This window comes from Schistocerca piceifrons, chromosome 5, assembly GCF_021461385.2.
Source record: "Schistocerca piceifrons isolate TAMUIC-IGC-003096 chromosome 5, iqSchPice1.1, whole genome shotgun sequence".
In the NCBI taxonomy this organism is placed as follows: Eukaryota; Metazoa; Arthropoda; class Insecta; order Orthoptera; family Acrididae; genus Schistocerca; species Schistocerca piceifrons.
The window spans coordinates 383,843,151-383,864,961 of NC_060142.1; the positions used below are offsets into that span (position 1 = coordinate 383,843,151).

General features: G+C 44.6%; 1 protein-coding gene across 1 annotated transcript in view; it reads left to right on the forward strand.

Annotated features, from left to right (window-relative positions):
- The first annotated feature begins 619 nt into the window (after nt 1-619).
- LOC124799005 (adenylate kinase isoenzyme 5) overlaps nt 620-21,811 on the forward strand; it is a 466,936-nt gene continuing 445,744 nt past the window's right edge. The window contains exon 1 of the mRNA XM_047262541.1: nt 620-641. Within this exon, the coding sequence (XP_047118497.1) occupies nt 620-641 (22 nt within the window). The remainder of the gene's footprint in view (nt 642-21,811) is intronic.

A 21,811-nucleotide genomic window follows, 5' to 3' on the forward strand; every position in this document is an offset into this window, starting at 1 on the left:
TACTGCAGCTATTTTACCCGCAGTAAAGAAACTGATTTGCGAGCCAAATGCAGCCGAAAACTGCTGCTGTAAAGCGCTGCTGTCACAAATCACGATGAGGAACATATTCTGTGAGACGTAGCAAGTCGTTTCCGAGTGTGCAACAACCATAACGGACACCACGTCGTCCAGTGTTAGGATGGCTCCAGGCTTCGACGCCTACCTCAGGCTCTGACGCCTTCCCCGCCCGGCGCTGGAGCGTCCAGACGAAGCGCCGACCTGACCACCGACTCGCGGCGTGGCGTGGCGCTGCCGGCGCATGCGCAGGGCGCGTGTCCGCGCCGCCCCGGCCCGAAGGCCGGCATCAATTATGCAAAGGGCGGCGTCCAGTGCAGTCCCTAGTCCAGTTAGCGCGCTCCCTCGGCCAGGGCAGTCACTCAGCGGCCGGTATCAGCGATCCAGCACTCAGTCTGCGCTACCAAGTTGCCTGCCGGCAAGTTCAGCATAGGTGCCGGGGGGAGGTGGAATGTCCGCTCGGCTCCTGCAGCAGGTGCTACGTCGGCCGCGAGCATGAAGACGCGTGCGCCCTGAAGGCTGGCGCCTTGGCACCGGCTCTTCTGCTGGAGGCGTGCATGGCGTCATGGGCATCTGCCTCGACACAGGTGAGCGTCTGCCTAATAGAGGCCAGTGATCGTCACACTGCGGCCCGAATCATGTGTTCGGGAGGCCCACGGTTCTTTGCTGTATTTTATGATAATATTCATTCTAGCTAATGACAGCGAATCCAGGAAGTAACTTAATGTTAGGAGCTTCTTAAGAGTGTATTTGTTTTGGTCGCATGGGGACCGTACGAACTTCCCCTCGCCGATTTGATTCGTATTTTCAAGAAAAACGAGTTTGAACATTTTACCCGCACTAGTAATCAAGGACTCGGCAACCAAGAGAATAAGCGCTTAATTTCATAAGCGCGAGGTCTGTGGATCGAAACTCGCATTTGTTACTTCTCTTTTATTTCATTCCCAACTAATTCTAACAAGAGATACGCATGCTACGCCGGGAAATTGTGTAATGCCCGAGCACCCATTACGAATGTAGCCCAAGTTTGTTTTACAACAGACAGATTGATAAAACCATTCACAGGCAAAGATACGGCGTTCGTTACAACTGCTGTATGATGCAGTAATTATTGCTCCCCTTGTTTCTGTAATGAGTGTCATCCTGATCCATCAGCAAAAAACGGTTCAAATGGCTCTGAGCACTATGGGACTTAACTTCTGAGGTCATCAGTCCCCTAGAACTTAGAACTACTTAAACATAACTAACCTAAGGACATCTCACACATCCATGCCCGAGGCAGGATTCGAACCTGCGACCGTAGCGGTCGCGCGGTTCCAGACTGAAGCGCCTAGAACCGCTCGGCCACTACGGCCGGCTTTGCTCATGTGACAGTTCGTTAACTTGATGAGTAAAGTTTTAGAAGTGAGATTCTATTTCGCACCTAGAACCGCTCGGCCATTCCGGCCGGCTCCATACAGCGCTCCGTAAGTTACACATTATACTTGCCACACTTGTAGATAAAATACTATAAATAAAATGACTATACCGATTTTATTGAAAGTTCTTGTGCATCTGTTTTTTCCAATCTCATTATTGACAGTTATCTTATTAATAATAATATGATTGTTGTTATTCATTAAAAGTTTTTGCTTGTGACAGTGTAAGCTATCTCTAACTTTACGCAAACTTTCAACATAGAATTTCGTAAACTTTGAACATAAGAATTCGTCTGCGAGAATGTGTTGAAAAATTTGACTGCGAGAAAGTAAATTGAAAGCGTCCATATGGTTGCCTTTCTGTTTAAACATTCGTAATGGACGAGTGGCAGGAATACTGTCTGAATTCAACACTATGCATTATTAAACTTTTAAATTGGTAAACTGGCCCTGGAAAAATTCGTTGTTCCATATTTTTATTATTTAATTTTGGCTTACCTGTTCTCCAATGGAAACGCCGTGACACTGCTCATATTTGGCAGGGACTTTATTGCGACAATGATTTGGGATTAATCATAACATCAAACGTAACTAGTTTTCAGATTAGAAATACTGAAAAATTATCCTTTTCTTTGCTTCACAAACATTAATTCACAAAAAATTACAGTTCTTGAGTGGACAGACGTAAGTAGTCTTTAACATCAAACGAGACTTTTTCAAAACTGCAACTCGTTGACATGACATTAAATATTCAACAGTTATTCCTACCCCCAAATTCAGATTTAAAATTATGTATGACTGTTTATCTTTACCTATATACAAGTCTCTGGATCTCCGAACGAAGAATGCGTAACGACAAGCTGCCAAAATAAAGTACAAGATCTTAAATCAATTACCTTAAATTAAATCTTCTTCTATTACTCATCAAAATAATCGTAATGAAATATTCGTCTCAAAATGCTTCAGTCTCTTTCCTCACCTCATATCATTACTTAGTAAAAAAAATGGTTCGAATGGCTCTTAGCACTATGGAACTTAACATCTGAGGTCATCAGTCTCCTAGACTTAGAACTACTTAAATCTAACTAACCTAAAGACAACACACACGTCCATGCCCGAGGTGGGATTCGAACCTGCGACCATAGCAGCCGCGCGGTTCAGGAGTGAAGCGCCTAGAACCGCACGGCCACAACGGCCTGCTTAATCAGTAAATCAGCACGTTCCACTTCCTCACAATATAACTGCAACCGTACCACTCTGCCTGTGTTGTACTATTACTCATTACACACCACTGCCACTACTATCTCTCTTCATCTTACGATTAACAGTGCGCGTCATCTCCCGCGTATCTTGCTAAGCAGAGATGGTCCGAGGAAGCGTCCAAGCGGCACAACATCTCTGATGGCACTCCGCGCTTGTGACTTCAAACAGTACAAAAGCGTTACCGGTTCATGGCATCCAAATACTAGAGAAATGGCCAGAAACTATGTACAGCTCCCTATCAATACGAAAACTATTTTCTCCTTTTTCAGGGTAAAGATCATGAAAATAAAAAAATGAATCTAACACGCTCGGCTCCGCAGCATAGTGTACAAGCTGGTCCAGCGTGTGCAGACCTTTTGTTTCAACGATTATTTCAAAGACGAGCAGAGGCCATTTTTCTTAGTGAACCTTACAATGCATTTTGCAGTATATATTGTTGATGCGATGTTCGGGCATGATTTAACAAGAAGTTATCTTCATCGAAAGTATGGCTAAGTGCTGTGTTTATACAATGAGCAGCACAAGGAATCCTTTCTTGATTTTCCAAAGCCTTTATTACGTTACCAACCTGGTCGGAGACAAAAACAAAACTGTGCAACATGAGCGGCGAAATGTCCCAATCAGCGATCCTCTGTTCAATTGCTTTCATAATATTTACTCCCGTACTAGCGACCATACAAAATAGATAACACGCGTAAAACTTTTAGCTCTGTTGTCCAGAAATCGGTTAAGAGTTGCGTCTTCCTGTTTATATTATGTTGAAGGGGTAGTCGTGCTCTACAAATCTTGTCAATTCGAATCAAATCGGTGGGGGAAAGTTCACGCGGTCCCCTTCTCAGTATAAAATAAAAAAAGACTTACAGAGAGGGTAATATTTTAAGATGCGCTTAATTTTAATTGACGTTGGTGAATTCGGCCGTGAGCTGAGTAGTTTCGCGCTTATGTTAGTTGCAGAGTGGAATGTAGTGCGGCCACTACGGGGTTAATAGAAGTGAGAGGGGGAGTTTTCTGTTGCTTGTCTTCCAATGATAAGCCACGAACGTGCGCCACTAGCACCGATCAGCTGCTACGGTATAAATGTCAGCGGAAGTAATATGAATTGATGAGTGTGCATTACAGAGACGGTCGGCTTCAAATGTGGTACACGTTCGTAGCAAGTAATATGAAACCAAATTAAGGCTGTTGTAGTACAATGCAATGACCAAGAGAAAAGTGACAAAACATTTGTCATCGTGTCTCCTTTTGCAATGATTTATTAATTAACACACTAATTTATGTATGTTACCAATTAATAGCGAGATTGGTAAGGGAAGGTGTGGTAAAGCGGTCAGGATGGGAAATTGAACGTTGTATATTTTTTGTCATGAACAGCGCTGCTGCCTGGCGAGAAGCGGTCAGACTAGTTCTTATACACTCCTGGGAATTGAAATAAGAACACCGTGAATTCATTGTCCCAGGAAGGGGAAACTTTATTGACACATTCCTGGGGTCAGATACATCACATGATCACACTGACAGAACCACAGGCACATAGACACAGGCAACAGAGCATGCACAATGTCGGCACTAGTACAGTGTATATCCACCTTTCGCAGCAATGCAGGCTGCTATTCTCCCATGGAGACGATCGTAGAGATGCTGGATGTAGTCCTGTGGAACGGCTTGCCATGCCATTTCCACCTGGCGCCTCAGTTGGACCAGCGTTCGTGCTGGACGTGCAGACCGCGTGAGACGGCGCTTCATCCAGTCCCAAACATGCTCAATGGGGGACAGATCCGGAGATCTTGCTGGCCAGGGTAGTTGACTTACACCTTCTAGAGCACGTTGGGTGGCACGGGATACATGCGGACGTGCATTGTCCTGTTGGAACAGCAAGTTCCCTTGTCGGTCTAGGAATGGTAGAACGATGGGTTCGATGACGGTTTGGATGTACCGTGCACTATTCAGTGTCCCCTCGACGATCACCAGTGGTGTACGGCCAGTGTAGGAGATCGCTCGCCACACCATGATGCCGGGTGTTGGCCCTGTGTGCCTCGGTCGTATGCAGTCCTGATTGTGGCGCTCACCTGCACGGCGCCAAACACGCATACGACCATCATTGGCACCAAGGCAGAAGCGACTCTCATCGCTGAAGACGACACGTCTCCATTCGTCCCTCCATTCACGCCTGTCGCGACACGACTGGAGGCGGGCTGCACGATGTTGGGGCGTGAGCGGAAGACGGCCTAACGGTGTGGGGGACCGTAGCCCAGCTTCATGGAGACGGTTGCGAATGGTCCTCGCCGATACCCCAGGAGCAACAGTGTCCCTAATTTGCTGGGAAGTGGCGGTGCGGTCCCCTACGGCACTGCGTAGGATCCTACGGTCTTGGCGTGCATCCGTGCGTCGCTGCGGTCCGGTCCCAGGTCGACGGGCACGTGCACCTTCCGCCGACCACTGGCGACAACATCGATGTACTGTGGAGACCTCACGCCCCACGTGTTGAGCAATTCGGCGGTACGTCCACCCGGCCTCCCGCATGCCCACTATACGCCCTCGCTCAAAGTCCGTCAACTGCACATACGGTTCACGTCCACGCTGTCGCGGCATGCTACCAGTGTTAAAGACTGCGATGGAGCTCTGTATGCCACGGCAAACTGGCTGACACTGACGGCGGCGGTGCACAAATGCTGCGCAGCTAGCGCCATTCGACGGCCAACACCGCGGTTCCTGGTGTGTCCGCTGTGCCGTGCGTGTGATCATTGCTTGTACAGCCCTCTCGCAGTGTCCGGAGCAAGTATGGTGGGTCTGACACACCGGTGTCAATGTGTTCTTTTTTCCATTTCCAGGAGTGTACTACATCGCTATTGTTATTAGTGACGTTGACTGAGGAAGTTTTTTCCGTTTCATTTTCGTAAAAAATTTTTTTGTTTTCATGTATCTGGTGTAAGATAAGTAATTTATGTTATTCTTGTTACCCCACTTGTACGAGAGTAATAATTTTTAGAGCCTCAATGTTCAAAAACGTCCTTTGGCTTACAAATGTGCCGGCCTGTGTGGCCGTGCGGTTCTAGGCGCTTCAGTCTGGAACCGCGTGACCGCTACGGTCGCAGGTTCGAATCCTGCCTCGGGCATGGATGTGTGTGATGTCCTAAGGTTAGTTAGGTTTAAGTAGTTCTAAGTTCTAGGGGACTGATGACCACAGATGTTACGTCCCATAGTGTTCAGAGCCATTTGAACTATTTTTGAACCTACAAATGTAATTCATCGTTATGTGTTTCAGTCTGGTAGATTCTTCTGTGGATCACTAATGCCGACATGGCGTCCGTTCGAGAAAAGTGGCTACACTACTCACCGAGAAAACTGACCAAGGTGTTCACCAAAAATATGAATTAGTTACTTCCAAAAAACACTCATAATACAACAGATAAACCTTACTTCTAAACCCTTTTATATACATAGCTATCATCTAAGATTCTTTCCCTCTGTGACAATTTTGAATTAATGAAGTTATATTAGGTACAACCGTTCCCCGTCTGCTATATTTGGCCCAATAAAAAAGTCCTATTGAAAACCGTCTGCTCCAGGTGCTTGGCATTGTTTCAAATACTAGGGCGTGAAGATGCCTGGAAAATGTGCCCAGAAAACAGAAAAAACGAGCATGAGATCTTGTTGCGATGGCACTAGCCACAGTACTCGCTTCGGTACGGAAAACTGGTCACTATGTAAGCCTTCGTAAAAAATGCCTGTAGTTAGAATATATTCTTTTTCTTTTTGCTTTAAAATGTTGGCTGTGATAGCTTACAATATGTAGATTCAAAATTTGTATGTGGTAAGCTTCTATCAGTAACAATGGTTTGATGAAAACTGAATTTCTCTAGGGTTAGCCAACCTCCTCGCTTTCCGTTCTATGTGACCCGAGTTGTTGCCCTATGTTGCCAATATTAGCTCGTGAGGAACGACCACTGATCTAGACCTAAGGTTTGCAGGTGAAAAAATGTGACCAAATAGGTACGACGATACAGGCAAAAAGTGTGTCAATAACAAATTCTAAAATTATTATGAAATGCTTATATTAATCATCAAGTCACAAACAAATCACTGAACATACAGCTCTAGTTCAGTCACTCATTCAGAAAACTGTTGAAACAGATAACATTCAACATTTCAGCGCCAACATTTTTATTTATTTTTTAGTGATACGATCACAGCAAATATAAATAGACAAAGGAATGAAATCTGCACCGACCACCCCGTCTTTTGCGTCTCCCCTGCACCTGGGAGATGGGCTCCACAGTAGTGACGTGGGACACTTTCCCGTAGCTCCATTTGCAGCTAAAGTCTAATAACTTAATAACTACTAAGCTGAAACATTTTATTTTGCTACCAGCTACCAAGGGCGCCCATAGCTACTGGCAGGGGGGGGGGGGGGGGAGACCGTGGCATTCTACTAGCTATCGAGGAAAGGAAAGAATTTAGTATATTCAGATTTTTCTCTCAAGAAACGACTTAAAAGTCAGTATGACACAGGTTTTTAACATGGTCGGTTTTGAAAAAATTTTAATGGCTGTTTGCATATCGCCATTCGTGTTCCAAAATACGTCCTACCCTCCAAATTATCATATGGGCTCCCTTGCCATTTACGATTACAAACGACCATCTCCAGGCACAGAATTCTTCACCTTAGCATCGAATGATGACGTTGGTTCAAATGGTTCAAATGGCTCTGAGCACTATGGGACTTAACTTCTGAGGTCATCAGTCCCCTAGAACTTAGAACTACTTAAACCTAACTAACCTAAGGACATCACACACATCCATGCCCGAGGCAGGATTCGAACCTGCGACCGTAGCGGTCGCGCGGTTCCAGACTGTAGCGCCTAGAACCGCTCGGCCACCCCGGACGGCGATGACGTTGGAAATGAAAGTTATGTAGTGAATCAGTTACTTTAAGGTCAAGTCTGATTGAAGAAATTTTATCCTCTAAAATAATATTTGTTGCAATTAAGTCGTTACTGTGATTAATTTCTTCCTCATTACAAAAGACAATTCTCATACCAAATGTTCCTGTAATCGCTAATGAACAATTTTCATCAGAGAAAGAGGATGAAAATTTACACATAGAACGGATTCATAGCATTCAGTTCTTGTGAGACACAACATGAAGTAATGATTGCTATCGACAGACGATCTCAAGATGGTCCCATATTTCTCGATTTCCAGAAGGCTTTTGACATCGGTCCTCACAAGTTACTTCTAATCAAATTGCCTGTGGAGTACCGTCTCTCTTGTGTGACTGAATTCGTGATTTCCTGTCAGAAGATCACAGTTCGCAGTAACTGACAAGAGGTCAGCGAGCGAAACAAAAATTATATCAGGAGTTCTCCAGGCAAATGTTACCGGCTCTCTGCTGTTTCTAATTAGAGTCCTGCATGACCGAGTACGCGAGCACGAAATACGAGATGGGGCGAGCACACCCTAACAGGATAGGCTGCCCGCACTAGTTCTAGTGACCGAACATTGAAGCCGTGACCGAATACGTAGCATGGAACTTAAAACACTTGTCATTATCCGTGTGAGACTGCAGCCAGTACGGGCTTCTCATTTGTGGTGTGTCTCTCTCTGTAATCAAGCAGCGCGAGGAAGCCAGTGCAGTAAGACCTAAGATTGAAACCATTGTTTACACATTGAAGGAATGGGAAGGTCTAAAAAGCCAAGTGTGGAGTACATTTCTGTTGGTTGTAGACGAAAACAGTGCGACAACTGGGTTCGTATCGTGCATAAACGGCTCCACATTATTGTGTTTCCAGTCGAGAAACCCTCATTTAAAGGAACACGGTTGCAGGAAACCTCGGTCACAAAGATACAGCTCCCTCAGGAATACCAGCACTAATAAAAAATAGCATTACAGCAAAATGTGTTGCAATCTGTGCTAAAGATATGAGACCTTCTAATGCTGTTTCCGGTGAAGGTTTCAGAGAAGAAGTTAACGTGGCAGATATCATGCCACATCCCTCTACTATAAGCTGACATGTCAAAGAAAAAGCTGATGCAATGCGAAGCAGCATAATGCCTTCTGTTATTGCGGAAGTTATTAATAAAACAAGTGCTGCGACAGTTGATATGTGGACTGATTCGCGTAATCAGGAGCAGTGTTTGACACTTACAACACATTACTTTAACACAGATTGGTCTCCTGTGAACAACGTTTTATTTACAACAAAATTCCCTGACGTTGAGAAGACGGGAGTAAATATTATGAAAGCAATTGAACAGAGGATCGCTGATTGGGACATTTCGCCGCTCATGTCGCACAGTTTTGTTTCTGTCTCCGACCAGGTTGGTAACGTAATAAAGGCTTTGGAAAATCAAGAAAGGATTCCTTGTGCTGCTCATTGTATAAACACAGCACTTAGCCATACTTTCGATGAAGATAACTTCTTGTTAAATCATGCCCGAACATCGCATCAACAATATATACTGCAAAATGCATTGTAAGGTTCACTAAGAAAAATGGCCTCTGCTCGTCTTTGAAATAATCGTTGAAACAAAAGGTCTGCACACGCTGGACCAGCTTGTACACTAAGCTGGAATCCTTACACACTCAGTATAACGAAGTTGCTGCTTTGCCGACGCAAAAGCACTCCGCTTACAGATTGAAAGAATATGATAGTGAGCTTGGAGACCATTTAAAGAGGCCACAGATGAATTAGAAGGCGAAAATGAACCGTCAACCCAGTTAGTTCTTCTTCGGTTTCACAAACTGCAACAAATTTGCAGTGTCAATGACACTGACTGTCAGGTGAGTAATTACTGCAGTTAAAAGCACTGTTTCATGATGACACGCGATAGATTTATAATTAACTCGCGTAATTGATGTGTAGTAACAGATATGTATTTTTTAAGAGGAGGCACAAAGGATTAAAAATCGACCCTTGACTTTCGTTTGTGAGAAGACTGTGATCACTTCCAGACATAAAATTGCTACATCTCCTATCCGCGATTGTGTTGAAATATCATATTACTTTACAAGTGCTTTATGAATTTAGCGGTGTCACGTACTCCTTCTTGGAAACGTTGCTTTTGTATTAAAAGAGAGAGAGACAGGGATAAATACATTGTGTGTGTGTGTGTGTGTGTGTGTGTGTGTGTGTGTGTGTGTGTGTGAGTGAGTGAGTGTGAGAGAGAGAGAGAGAGAGGCGTTGTATTTGTACAGTACAGTGCAGCGAGCCGGGGCGAGGCGAGGTGAGACGTCAGCGGTGACCGGTCATGCTAGGTTATCCGCGTGTCCGGAATCCGGACAACAGACATGGGGCGAGTACGTGACCGAGCCGAGTCGTGTGGGGCCGGACACGAGCGGCTCGGTAGCCCCGTCAACAGGCGAGCCGTGACCCGTCAAACATGGAGCGTTGCAGCACTCTATTTCTAATGTATATACATGATTTTTGAGAAAATGTGAACAGTCCCCTTAGGTTGTTTGCAGATGATGCCGTCGTTTACCATATGGCAAAGTCATCAGAAGCTCAATACGAAGTACAAAATCATTTAGATAAGATATCTTATAGAGTGAAAAGTGGTAACTGACCATGAACAATAAGCAGTGCGATATATTCCATAAGAGTAGTAAAACAAATCCGTTAAATTTCGGGTATGCGAAAAATCACAGAAATTTAAAGGTTGTCGGTTCAATTAAATGGCTAGAGATTGCAATTATGAACAACTTGAATTGGAACCATCGTACAGAAAATGTTGTGGGGAAGGCGATACTAAAGGATTGTAATTAACTGTAACATTTGGGCTGCATTCAAAAAGTATGGACATTAATCAGTCAACCTGCGATCTTTTTGCCAGAACACATACAAGATGCAACAAATTTGCTAGAGGGATGCGCACTCTACTATTGCCCGTCCTCTGCTGGAGTATTGCTGCGCGGCATCGTATCCTCATCAGGTAGGGTTGATGGAGCACATCGCAAAAGTTTAAAGAAGGGTAGCTCGTTTTGTATTATCGGGAAATAGTGGATATATTACGATCTGAGGTGGCAATCGTTACAACAAAGACGTTTTTCGTTGTCGGAAGATCTTTCTAGAAAATTTCAATCTACAGCTTTTTCCTACGAACGCGAAAATGGTACGTTGACACCCTGTAACATAGGGAGAAGTGATCATCGTAATAAAATAAGAGAAATCAGAGCTCGCACGGAAAGATTTAAGTGATCCTTTTTCCCCTGTACTATTCAAGAGTGGAACGGTCGGGAAATAGTTCTAAAAGTCGTTCTGTGAACCCCCTGCCATGCACTAAGATGTGTATTGCAGAGCAGCGATGTAGATCTAGAGGAGGAGACAGTAGTATAAACTATTTTGTTCAAATCTATTCCAAAATGCTATCGGACAACGCACCTCAAGTTCTAAGAAATCTGACACAGTAGTCCTGGAGGGTACTCCTGGTGGAAAATTGGCTCTAATTTCTGTTGCATTACCAGGGAGTCGCAGGCGGCAGTGCGTCCTCGAATCGGCCTATGACGTCCACGATCAGGAAGCACAGCCGGCGCTGTAAACACCTCTAAGTCGATATGGGTGCTGTTCCGTTTGAATATTCAGCCGTGTAATCTGTACCCATTACGAATTGGAAGTTGTGTGGAGTGCTAATACGTTCGTTAATGTCTAGCCTTTCACAACACGAAGTTTATATCATCAATTAATCTAAGTATTCGATTGTGTGTATGTTGCAGTTACCACGCGCACCGCAACAGGTCATATCTGAAGCTGTGAACTACATAAGCAGAAGGGCGATTTTTCAGAAATAGTTCCACTTAATTTACATGCACAATCGAGTATGTAAAAATAATTACACATTATCAGCAGGAGAGCGAACTCTGAATCTGAATAATGTAGTTTTCTTTCTAGAGAAGTTTATTTCTCCAGATCTAAATATGGGTAAATAAACTTCTCTAGTGAGAAGATTACATTGTTCAGAAATGATTACAGTTACAGCAAACAGTTAATCACACCAACGAGACCATTATTGAATACGTAAATTCTGAATGTTTTTCGTCCTAGTCCGGAAATGCAGTTTAGGAATACTATAACGTTTTTGAAGAACGAACGTTTCCTTTATGAAAATCTGCATGGACTCCAAAGGCAAGAAATCCGAAATTCACCTCGATTTGTTTGTCTATGACATTCAAAGTATTCTCGAGTTGATGCCGTGTTCCTTGACTTTAGGAAGACTTTCGATATAATTCCAAACTGTTGTTTGGGTAACAGAATACGAACCTATCGAGTATCGGGCCAGATTTTTTTTGATTCAGGGTTTCCCTGGAGGTAGAGCTCAACGTGTTGGTTTTAACTGGAAGAAATCTACAGACGTAAAGTTGATTTCGGGAATATCCCAAGAGAATGTTGCAGCGCCGTTGTTATCTATCAAGTTTGTGAAAGATGCAGTGGACGATATGAAAAGCGCCATGAAGGTTTTCACGGACGATGCTGTTGTCTGAAGGAGGATTGCAACGGCAGAAGGCTGTAGCAGAATAGCAGGAAATCCTACAGGAGGGTAGACGATTCGAGTAGCGACTGATGGTTGGACCTAAACATAAATAAATGTAGCATATTGCGGATAAATAAACGAAGAAAATAATATTTGTAACCGAACCACAAGGCCGTTTCTACCATTACATCACTTCTGTCATTATTTCTGTCTCATAAAAGACATTCCCCAACTCAAATGTTTCTATATTTGATAATGTACAGTTCTTGTCGGAAAAAGATGAAATTCTATCAAGGAATTATTACCATAAAGTATTTTTTCAATCTATTGCAGAATGCTAACGAACAAGTCATATTACATTCTAAGAAATCTGTTGGCTAGAGATCACTGTATCCAGTAACCACGGTAAAATACCTAGGAGTAACCATCTGGCTCGAGCTGAAGTGGAGTGACCAAGTAAAGTAAACTGCAGGAAAAGTAATGACGGGCTGCGATCCATTGGAAGGATCTTAAGGAAATGTAATTCATCCACAAAAGTCATGGCTTACAAAGCATTTGTAATACCGATACTTGCTGATCAGTTTGGGTGCCTTACTAAGTAGGTTCAAATGGCTCTGAGCACTATGGGACTTAGCTTCTAAGGTCATCAGTCCCCAAGAACTTAGAACTACTTAAACCTAACTAACCTAAGGACATCACACACATCCATGCCCAAGGCAGGATTCGAACCTGCGACCGTAGCGGTCGCGTGGTTCCAGACTGTAGCGCCTAGAACCGCTCGGCCACCCCGGCCGGCCTTACTAAGTAGGATTACTAGAAGGGACAGAAAAGATGCAGCGAAGAACAGTAATTTTCGTCCAGGCGTTCGGTTAGTACGCGCAAGAGCGATTCGGGGAAGCTCAACAAATTTCGCTGTCAGACGCCAAAAGAGAGGCATTGTGCATCACAGAGAATTTTCCTGTTGAAATTCCGAGGATCGCATTTTTCAAGAAGATCCGGGCAACATATTACTTCCACCACATACTTCTCCCAAAATGATTACGACGAGAAAATCTCATAAATTAGAGCTCATACTAAATTTTATCGGTAGTCATTCTTTCAGTCCGTCTTTTGCAGGACGAACATAGAAGGGAGGAGAGAGAAAGAGAAAGAGAGAGAGAGAGAGAGAGAGAGAGAGAGAGAGAGAGTGATGCCAGAAGTACCCTCCGCCGTACACCGTAAGGTGCTTTGCGGAATATAGGTGTAGATGAAGCTTCAGAGGCCTTCTGTCAGTTACGGAAGCACCATTCAGTTTGTCAATATTATTGAAGTTCATTAATAATACCGGTAAAGCTCCCGTTAACGATTCATTATCGCGAACACATTATCATTATAAGCAATAGTACTCTCCAAAAGTTAAAGAATCCACCACGCTTTTATGAAGTATTCTCACGCTTTGTCATAGTATTTAACTGACATCGCAACATAGCTCAGCGTTCCTACCTCCACACAATGTGTTTCGCATTTGCATCCGACACTACCTCGCGGCAGACCCAAACCAGTGCTGCAAACCCATTTTCTACCACGTCCTTACACGACATATGAAAAGTCCCGTCGCTCATCTTGAAAGTCCCTACGAATGCAAAAAATTCTAGACTGACAAAAATAAAATAAAATAAAAAAGTTAATCACGTATTGGGTAGTAGTATTTCTCCTATCTTAACAAATTTGTGTGCTAAACGGTCACTGTTTTCAAACAAAATATTCGTAATGTTATTTGGGAAGCTTGCTGCTGTTAGTGTTTTGGGCAGTTTTAGAATCGACGAAAATACTTTTATGAGCTAATCTACATGACCTGCTGTTGACAAGGATAGTGAGTGTTGCCAGTCTTATTTCATCAGCTGTGATGTCCTCATCGAGCTTAAGACTTGCGTTGCTTGTAGTTTGTTGATGCACCTACGATGAAAGCACTGACAGTTTATTGAATTATGACACTAGACTTCTGTGCGAATAGCGATTTGTGTGTTTCGATAGTTTGCTTCTTCCAGCACCCAAACGAATATCACGTGCCTTGTAACGAGCACGATAACTGTTCTTGGTATCTGCAGTTAACCACCCTTTGAACTGTTCTTCCTCTTGCCACACTTACGTATATTTCAGATTTTGGCGTTTACTCTCACTGTTTTTTAACACTCTTTTCTTTTTCGGTGCTGAAGCCATAATAAAAAAAAAAATCTAATGCACAACCCCCGCGCCCAAGAAAAGAAGCTTTAGAAGCTTATTTTTAACAAAAGGAACTGGACGGATCTGTGAGAGCTGTTTGTCCTTTATTTTCAACATGTGAACACACAACAAAGACAGCAACACAATCGCCACCGCGGAATTTAACCATCGAGCGGGGGCGCTCATGCATCAAGTGCTCCAGTCGCAAGTAACATTGTTTTGTACGGTTCGACTATTGTTTTACAATTTATAGTCCGTGCCTATTCCTTTATTAATGCTTCAGATAGCACAGTAATAAGTTGTGTTGTCATACGTCAAAATGAGTAGCTGTTATATAAATTAAACTGCAAGTTAGGTGAGAAAAAATTTACGATCCCTGCAAGAAAATGACCCAGATTCCGAGCTAGGACTGCAATACCACAATGAGGCTGTTATCTACGAGATAAATAGTGTCTAAATAAGCGATTGCCGGGGTCTGATGCAACTGTACTGTTGAATGCTTCGAATGGATAATTATTGTGGTGTAACAGTTTTATGCGTCAACAGTGACATGATGAAAGGTTTATTTTATTATTGTTTAAATAAACAGTGATTTAGCGCAAATGATTAAGTTTATTTTATCGCTGTTTAATTAACCTCCGATTGAATTGTGATTCTGCTCATACATGTTTGCCTTGGTAACATAAAGATAACTACTCTTTACGTGTGTACGAAGTGCTCTGTACGCCCGATCGAGGGGAATGTAACTGTGGAAGTAACCGTGGTGCAGAGATTACAGTAGACGCTCTAAAAGTTGCCTGCTGGCTGCTGGGCCCCTGGTTTCGGTCGTCGCATATCGGCCCCTTTCGGAGCATTTTTCGCTAATTGTTTTCAGTTCGCGAATGTTGCTAGCGTTAGTATTTCTTCAACATTGGCCATTTTTCTTCTAATCACTGCCACAAATAAGTACTATATTTGAAAATGATTGTCTCGCAATGCGCATTTCCGAATCTGTTACTTCTCTTTGAAATTTGTGCCTTAGGAGGCAGCGTGCGCTATACGACAAACAGGTCAGTTTTTCCCCGGTGGCGTACCCTCTCCAGGCAGTGATTAAAATACTTTTCTTCTGCTCCTAGTTTCGTCCTAAGGTGGACCCTTATAGGTAACTTTTGGTACGCATTGGTGACAGACGTATGCGATGTCTAAGGTTTGAATAATTTGGCAATTTTTTCTTTTTTAGTAATTTTTCTTTCATGAACAAAATGTCCCTACTTCCTAATGTTCCGCAAAATTGTACGAGAGCAATCCCAAAAGAAAAGTCTCCTATTTTTTTGTAAGTACATAACTCTGTTTGTGTGGCAGTTGGTCACACTGTTATAAGAGTGCTTCACGCGCTGTGTGTAAACATGCGCACGCCGCGCTGAGGCGGTCTTGGCTTGGCAGCCGTTGAGAATGGAGCTCCCGTTGGATGTTACCGCCAAGTGCGAATTGCGCGCAGTTATTCGGTTTTTGAACGCAAAGAGCACTGCGCCGGTTGAAATCCATCGCCAATTGACGGAAGTGTGTGGTGAGTCGTACATGGATGTCAAAAATGTTCGTAAGTGGTGTAGAGAGTTTGCAGCTGGTCGGACCGAAATTCACAACGAACAAAGGAGCGGGAAACCGTCAATTTCTGAGGAGACAGTGTAGAAAATGGCTTTGAGCACTATGCGACTTAACTTCTGAGGGCATCAGTCGCCTAGAACTTAGAACTAATTAAACCTAACTAACCTAAGGACATCACACACATCCATGCCCGAGGCAGGATTCGAACCTGCGACCATAGCGGTCGCTCGGCTGCAGACTGTAGCGCCTAGATCTGCACGGCCACTCGAGCCGGCGACAGTGTAGAAGGTTGAGCAAAGCGTGCGTGCAGATCGGCAGATCACCCTGGATGATCTCTGCACGTTGGCTCCTGAGGTTTCCCGAAGCACCGCTCACAGAATTTTAACGGAAACATTGAACTACGGGAGGTGTGCGCAAGATGGGTGCCACGCATGCTGGCTGAGGACCACATGCGGCAACGAGTTGAAGCTTCCCGCTCATTTCTTCACCGCCTTGCAACCGAACAGGACAACTTTCTGGAGTCAATTGTCACGGGTGACGAAACCTGGGTATACCACTTTACACCTGAGACCAAGCAACAATCACGCCAGTGGCGGCATCCTTTTTCAGCATGGCGGCGAGATGGTATGACATGGGCATGCAAAAACTGCCACAGCGTCTACAAAAATGCATCGACAGAAATGGTGATTATGTCGAAAAATAGCTAAGTGTTCAAGCTGTAAACTGATGTACACCATTGTAGAAATAAACAGGTCTATGTACTTATAAAAAAATAGGAGACCTTACTTTTGGGTTTACCCTCGTATTTATTTTCTCACGAACCGGCTTTCGACTTCTCAGGCCGTCTTTAGGTGGGAGCTGCATGTCGCAAATATTATTTGTATAGAAAATACATAAGTGACAAAGTGTTTGCATAGGATACATAAGAATAATATTATAATAATTACATTAACTAGAAAGGGAGTAAACAAAGAAAGTTTTTATGTGGAGATACGTATAACAAATGTTATACACGAACTTCCAGCATGCTGGAACATCTTGAGTCGGCAACTTTTGTTAAGCACTAGAACTAAAAACAAGTCGAAGTTGCAACTTGGACTGGTTTTCCGTTATATTAAATGTTATACGTGTAACAAATGTTATATGTATGTCCACATAAAAACCTTCTTTGTGTATCTGAGCCTGAACCATATCGGACGAATGATCAGAAGCCAGTCATTTGCACCACTGCGCATTGTCAGAATGGAGTCAGGTATGGGACATCAGTCAGTGAAACCGAAGTCATTCATGTAGAATGGAGTAGACATTGAGTTATACTTCAAAATTACGAGGGAAGGTCGGAAAGCAGCGCACAATAATTGTATTACGAGAAAGTTTGATAGGTAACAAAATAAAAAAAAAAGAAAAAAAACACAAATGAACTTCCATCTTTTACCTAATTTTCTGTATAGTCACCAACGTTCTCAACACATTTCTCTTATCGTGGTACCAGTTTCAATAAGCTCTGTTCGTAGAAGCCCTTTCGGTTGGAGTATAGCCATCTGTGGACTGGTGATTACACTTCCGCATGTCGCAAAACCTTGGCTGGTCAGATATTTCTTCATGGGATCAAACAGATGAAATTCCGACGGTGCAAAAATGGTTCAAATGGCTCTGAGCACTATGGGACTCAACTGCTGAGGTCATTAGTCCCCTAGAACTTAGAACTAGTTAAACCTAACTAACCTAAGGACATCACAAACATCCATGCCCGAGGCAGGATTCGAACCTGCGACCGTAGCGGTCTTGCGGTTCCAGACTGCAACGCCTTTAACCGCACGGCCACTTCGGCCGGCTCCGACGGTGCAAGATCCGGACTATGTGGTGAAGCTGGAACACCTCCCAGCAAAATTTAGCGATTTTCTCGTGAACAGGAACAGCAACATGCGGGTGAGCATTATCGCGAAGAAGTTTGACAACGTCAGCATTAATGTTGCGGTGCTTGTCACGAAGGGCACGATACAAGTTTAATGTAGGCTGCAGCATTCACAGTGGTCCCGTGTTCTACAAATTCCACCAATAACACACCGTGCATATCCCAGAACACTGTAACAAGCGCTTTCCTAGCTTCTTCGTACCGGGGGAGGAGGGGGGGGGGGGGCTCCTTATTTTCACTCAGTATAATCCTGCTTGGTTTCGAGCGTGTAGTGGTACGCCCACCAATAACCACCAGTGACAATTCCTTTCAGAAGGTCATGATCTTCTTCGGAGTAACGCGAAAAGTGATCCAAGATTGTCATCATTCGCAGGCCTTTGTGGTTGTCCGTCAAGTTCTTAGCGAGCACTAACTTAACAAAATTTCAGCGTCTTATGCACCAGATCGTACATTGAAATATAGAAAATGTTTAACTGTTGCGACAAGGTTTACAGCTGCACACGCCGATCGTTCAAAATTTCTGCCTTAATAGCTCCGACATTCTGCAGAGTTGCAACTGTTACCGGCCGCCCGGAGCGTGGCGTGACACTAAGGATCACTCGGCCCTCTTGGAAGAATGCACACCACCTGGAAACATTGCTACGTTCCATACAGTCGTCCCCATACGCGTCACGCACGTGCCTCTGAATTTCACTCGGTTTATGCTCTTTGGCTCACAAATATCAAAATACACTTCGCTGCTCTTCACAAGTTCACGACAGTAATATACGTGCCGTGTTTGTATCGTAGTTCAGGCTTCTCCCACTAGAGCTGACATGAAAACAAAATATCGTCTGTAGCGCAAACTTCAAACTACATCGTCGTGACATTTCAACATTCCGTCTGCAGTACCAGAGGAGAAAAAAATTATTGTGGGTTACCACAAACCAAAATTAAGGCACTTTTTTTCGCTTTCCGAGCATAGCGGTGCCGAGAGAGGAGCACCATGACCGCCGTGGGGAGGGCAACAAGTAGAGTTGTTGCAGTACTTTTTACTAAGACGGTTGATATTTTTAATAATATCGGGAATCCGATATATCAATATTAAAAAAGAAACATAATTATCGACGCTCGATACATTGAAAGAATTATCGATGTATGGACGGAGAAAATATCGACGTACTGGCCCGTCACATCGGATCTCGACACTAATCCGCCGGGCGGATTCGTGCCGGGGACCGACACGCCTTTCCGGTCAGGAAGCGCGCGGATTGCCGGGCGGGCTTTTATCCCCCTTAGAGAAAGAATTGAAAGGAAAACGATGCTCGTTCAACGGTAACTGCAGGTAAACAGCACAATAATAGGTGTCCGATGGGTCCGTCGTTCGGTTTCGTCACTTTCCGGATTTGCCTGGAAAACTTCATGTCGACTTCCTGTTTTTTTTTTTTTTCATTTACACGAAAGTCAGCGACCTGGCAGCTGTAGTGTCAAAGTTGCGTGGCGAAGTTGAACGTTGCAGTTCCTGTTGGTAGCGCCGAACGCCGATTAAGTCATCATTTCCCCTTACACGTCTGCGCCCACTGCAATGACCAATCTTATCATTTAGATTTTTATTCATCAGTATGAGGAACTGTTTTTGAAGAATACCGATGTGAAGAAATAGCACACTAGTTGTGTTAAAAATTGTTTTTTTTTCACATCGGATATCTTGTTATTTCATCACACCGCGCCCCCCTTTCCACCCCACCCACCCTTCCGCAAGTGCAGTCGGACTTCTACTTTGTGGCATCTGTAGTTGTTTTACACAGTCAAAGAGAAATACTGGATGTGATGAAAATGCAAAAAGTGGTAATTCCTTCACATAGAGGAAGTAAAATTATATTCTACTACTATTTCAAAAGAACAGCTTCACATATTTATCGAAAATTGGCGAAAAAATATGATATAAAATAAAAATAATGGCGCTCGATACTGCCATTTCGATATCGATATTTCGTTGAAAAAGTACCTCCCATATGTATCAATACTTTATGGAAGAAGTAACGATATATTATCAACAGCCCTCCTTTTGACAGTACCGAATGCTTGTTCTGGGAGTAGATGACGCGTGGGAGGAAGAGGTTTCGTGAAAGCGCATATGTACATCTTTCTTCACATATGCAAGGGTTAACATACGTCCCGATGTATCGGAAACGCCACCGTTATGGATCTTCTTCTCCCGACATTCGGACAAGACCCAATTTCGCCCCGATTTTGGAAAATACTGTTTCGACTTGGCTCAAGCACTGACGTAACGCCATCTGTTACTACAACATGCAAATGCAGACTCAGTTTTATTACGTCAACAAGTTTATGTTGACAGATTAGTCTCACAGATGGCTTTGCATGTTCTGTATCTTGTATCGACGATGCAAGCACCTCCTAGATCTAGCGCAACCATTCGAGAAAATACAAGGCTTCTCCAGCAGCTCGGGGCTGCAACTACACTCCTGGAAATTGAAATAAGAACACCGTGAATTCATTGTCCCAGGAAGGGGAAACTTTATTGACACATTCCTGGGGTCAGATACATCACATGATCACACTGACAGAACCACAGGCACATAGACACAAGCAACAGAGCATGCACAATGTCGGCACTAGTACAGTGTATATCCACCTTTCGCAGCAATGCAGGCTGCTATTCTCCCATGGAGACGATCGTAGAGATGCTGGATGTAGTCCTGTGGAACGGCTTGCCATGCCATTTCCACCTGGCGCCTCAGTAGGACCAGCGTTCGTGCTGGACGTGCAGACCGCGTGAGACGACGCTTCATCCAGTCCCAAACATGCTCAATGGGGGACAGATCCGGAGATCTTGCTGGCCAGGGTAGTTGACTTACACCTTCTAGAGCACGTTGGGTGGCACGGGATACATGCGGACGTGCATTGTGCTGTTGGAACAGCAAGTTCCCTTGCCGGTCTAGGAATGGTAGAACGATGGGTTCGATGACGGTTTGGATGTACCGTGCACTATTCAGTGTCCCCTCGACGATCACCAGTGGTGTACGGCCAGTGTAGGAGATCGCTCCCCACACCATGATGCCGGGTGTTGGCCCTGTGTGCCTCGGTCGTATGCAGTCCTGATTGTGGCGCTCACCTGCACAGCGCCAAACACGCATACGACCATCATTGGCACCAAGGCAGAAGCGACTCTCATCGCTGAAGACGACACGTCTCCATTCGTCCCTCCATTCACGCCTGTCGCGACACCACTGGAGGCGGGCTGCACGATGTTTGGGCGTGAGCGGAAGACGGCCTAACGGTGTGCAGGACCGTAGCCCAGCTTCATGGAGACGGTTGCTAAAGGTCCTCGCCGATACCCCAGGAGCAACAGTGTCCCTAATTTGCTGGGAAGTGGCGGTGCGGTCCCCTACGGCACTGCGTAGGATCCTATGGTCTTGGCGTGCATCCGTGCGTCGCTGCGGTCCGGTCCCAGGTCGACGGGCACGTGCACCTTCCGCCGACCACTGGCGACAACATCGATGTACTGTGGAGACCTCACGCCCCACGTGTTGAGCAATTCGGCGGTACGTCCACCCGGCCCCCCGCATGCCCACTATACGCCCTCGCTCAAAGTCCGTCAACTGCACATACGGTTCACGTCCACGCTGTCGCGGCATGCTACCAGTGTTAAAGACTGCGATGGAGCTCCGTATGCCACGGCAAACTGGCTGACACTGACGGTGGCGGTGCACAAATGCTGCGCAGCTAGCTCCATTCGACGGCCAACACCGCGGTTCCTGGTGTGTCCGCTGTGCCGTGCATGTGATCATTGCTTGTACAGCCCTCTCGCAGTGTCCGGAGCAAGTATGGTGGGTCTGACACACCGGTGTCAATGTGTTCTTTTTTCCATTTCCAGGAGTGTATTTAAGCGCCGGCTGGAGTGGCC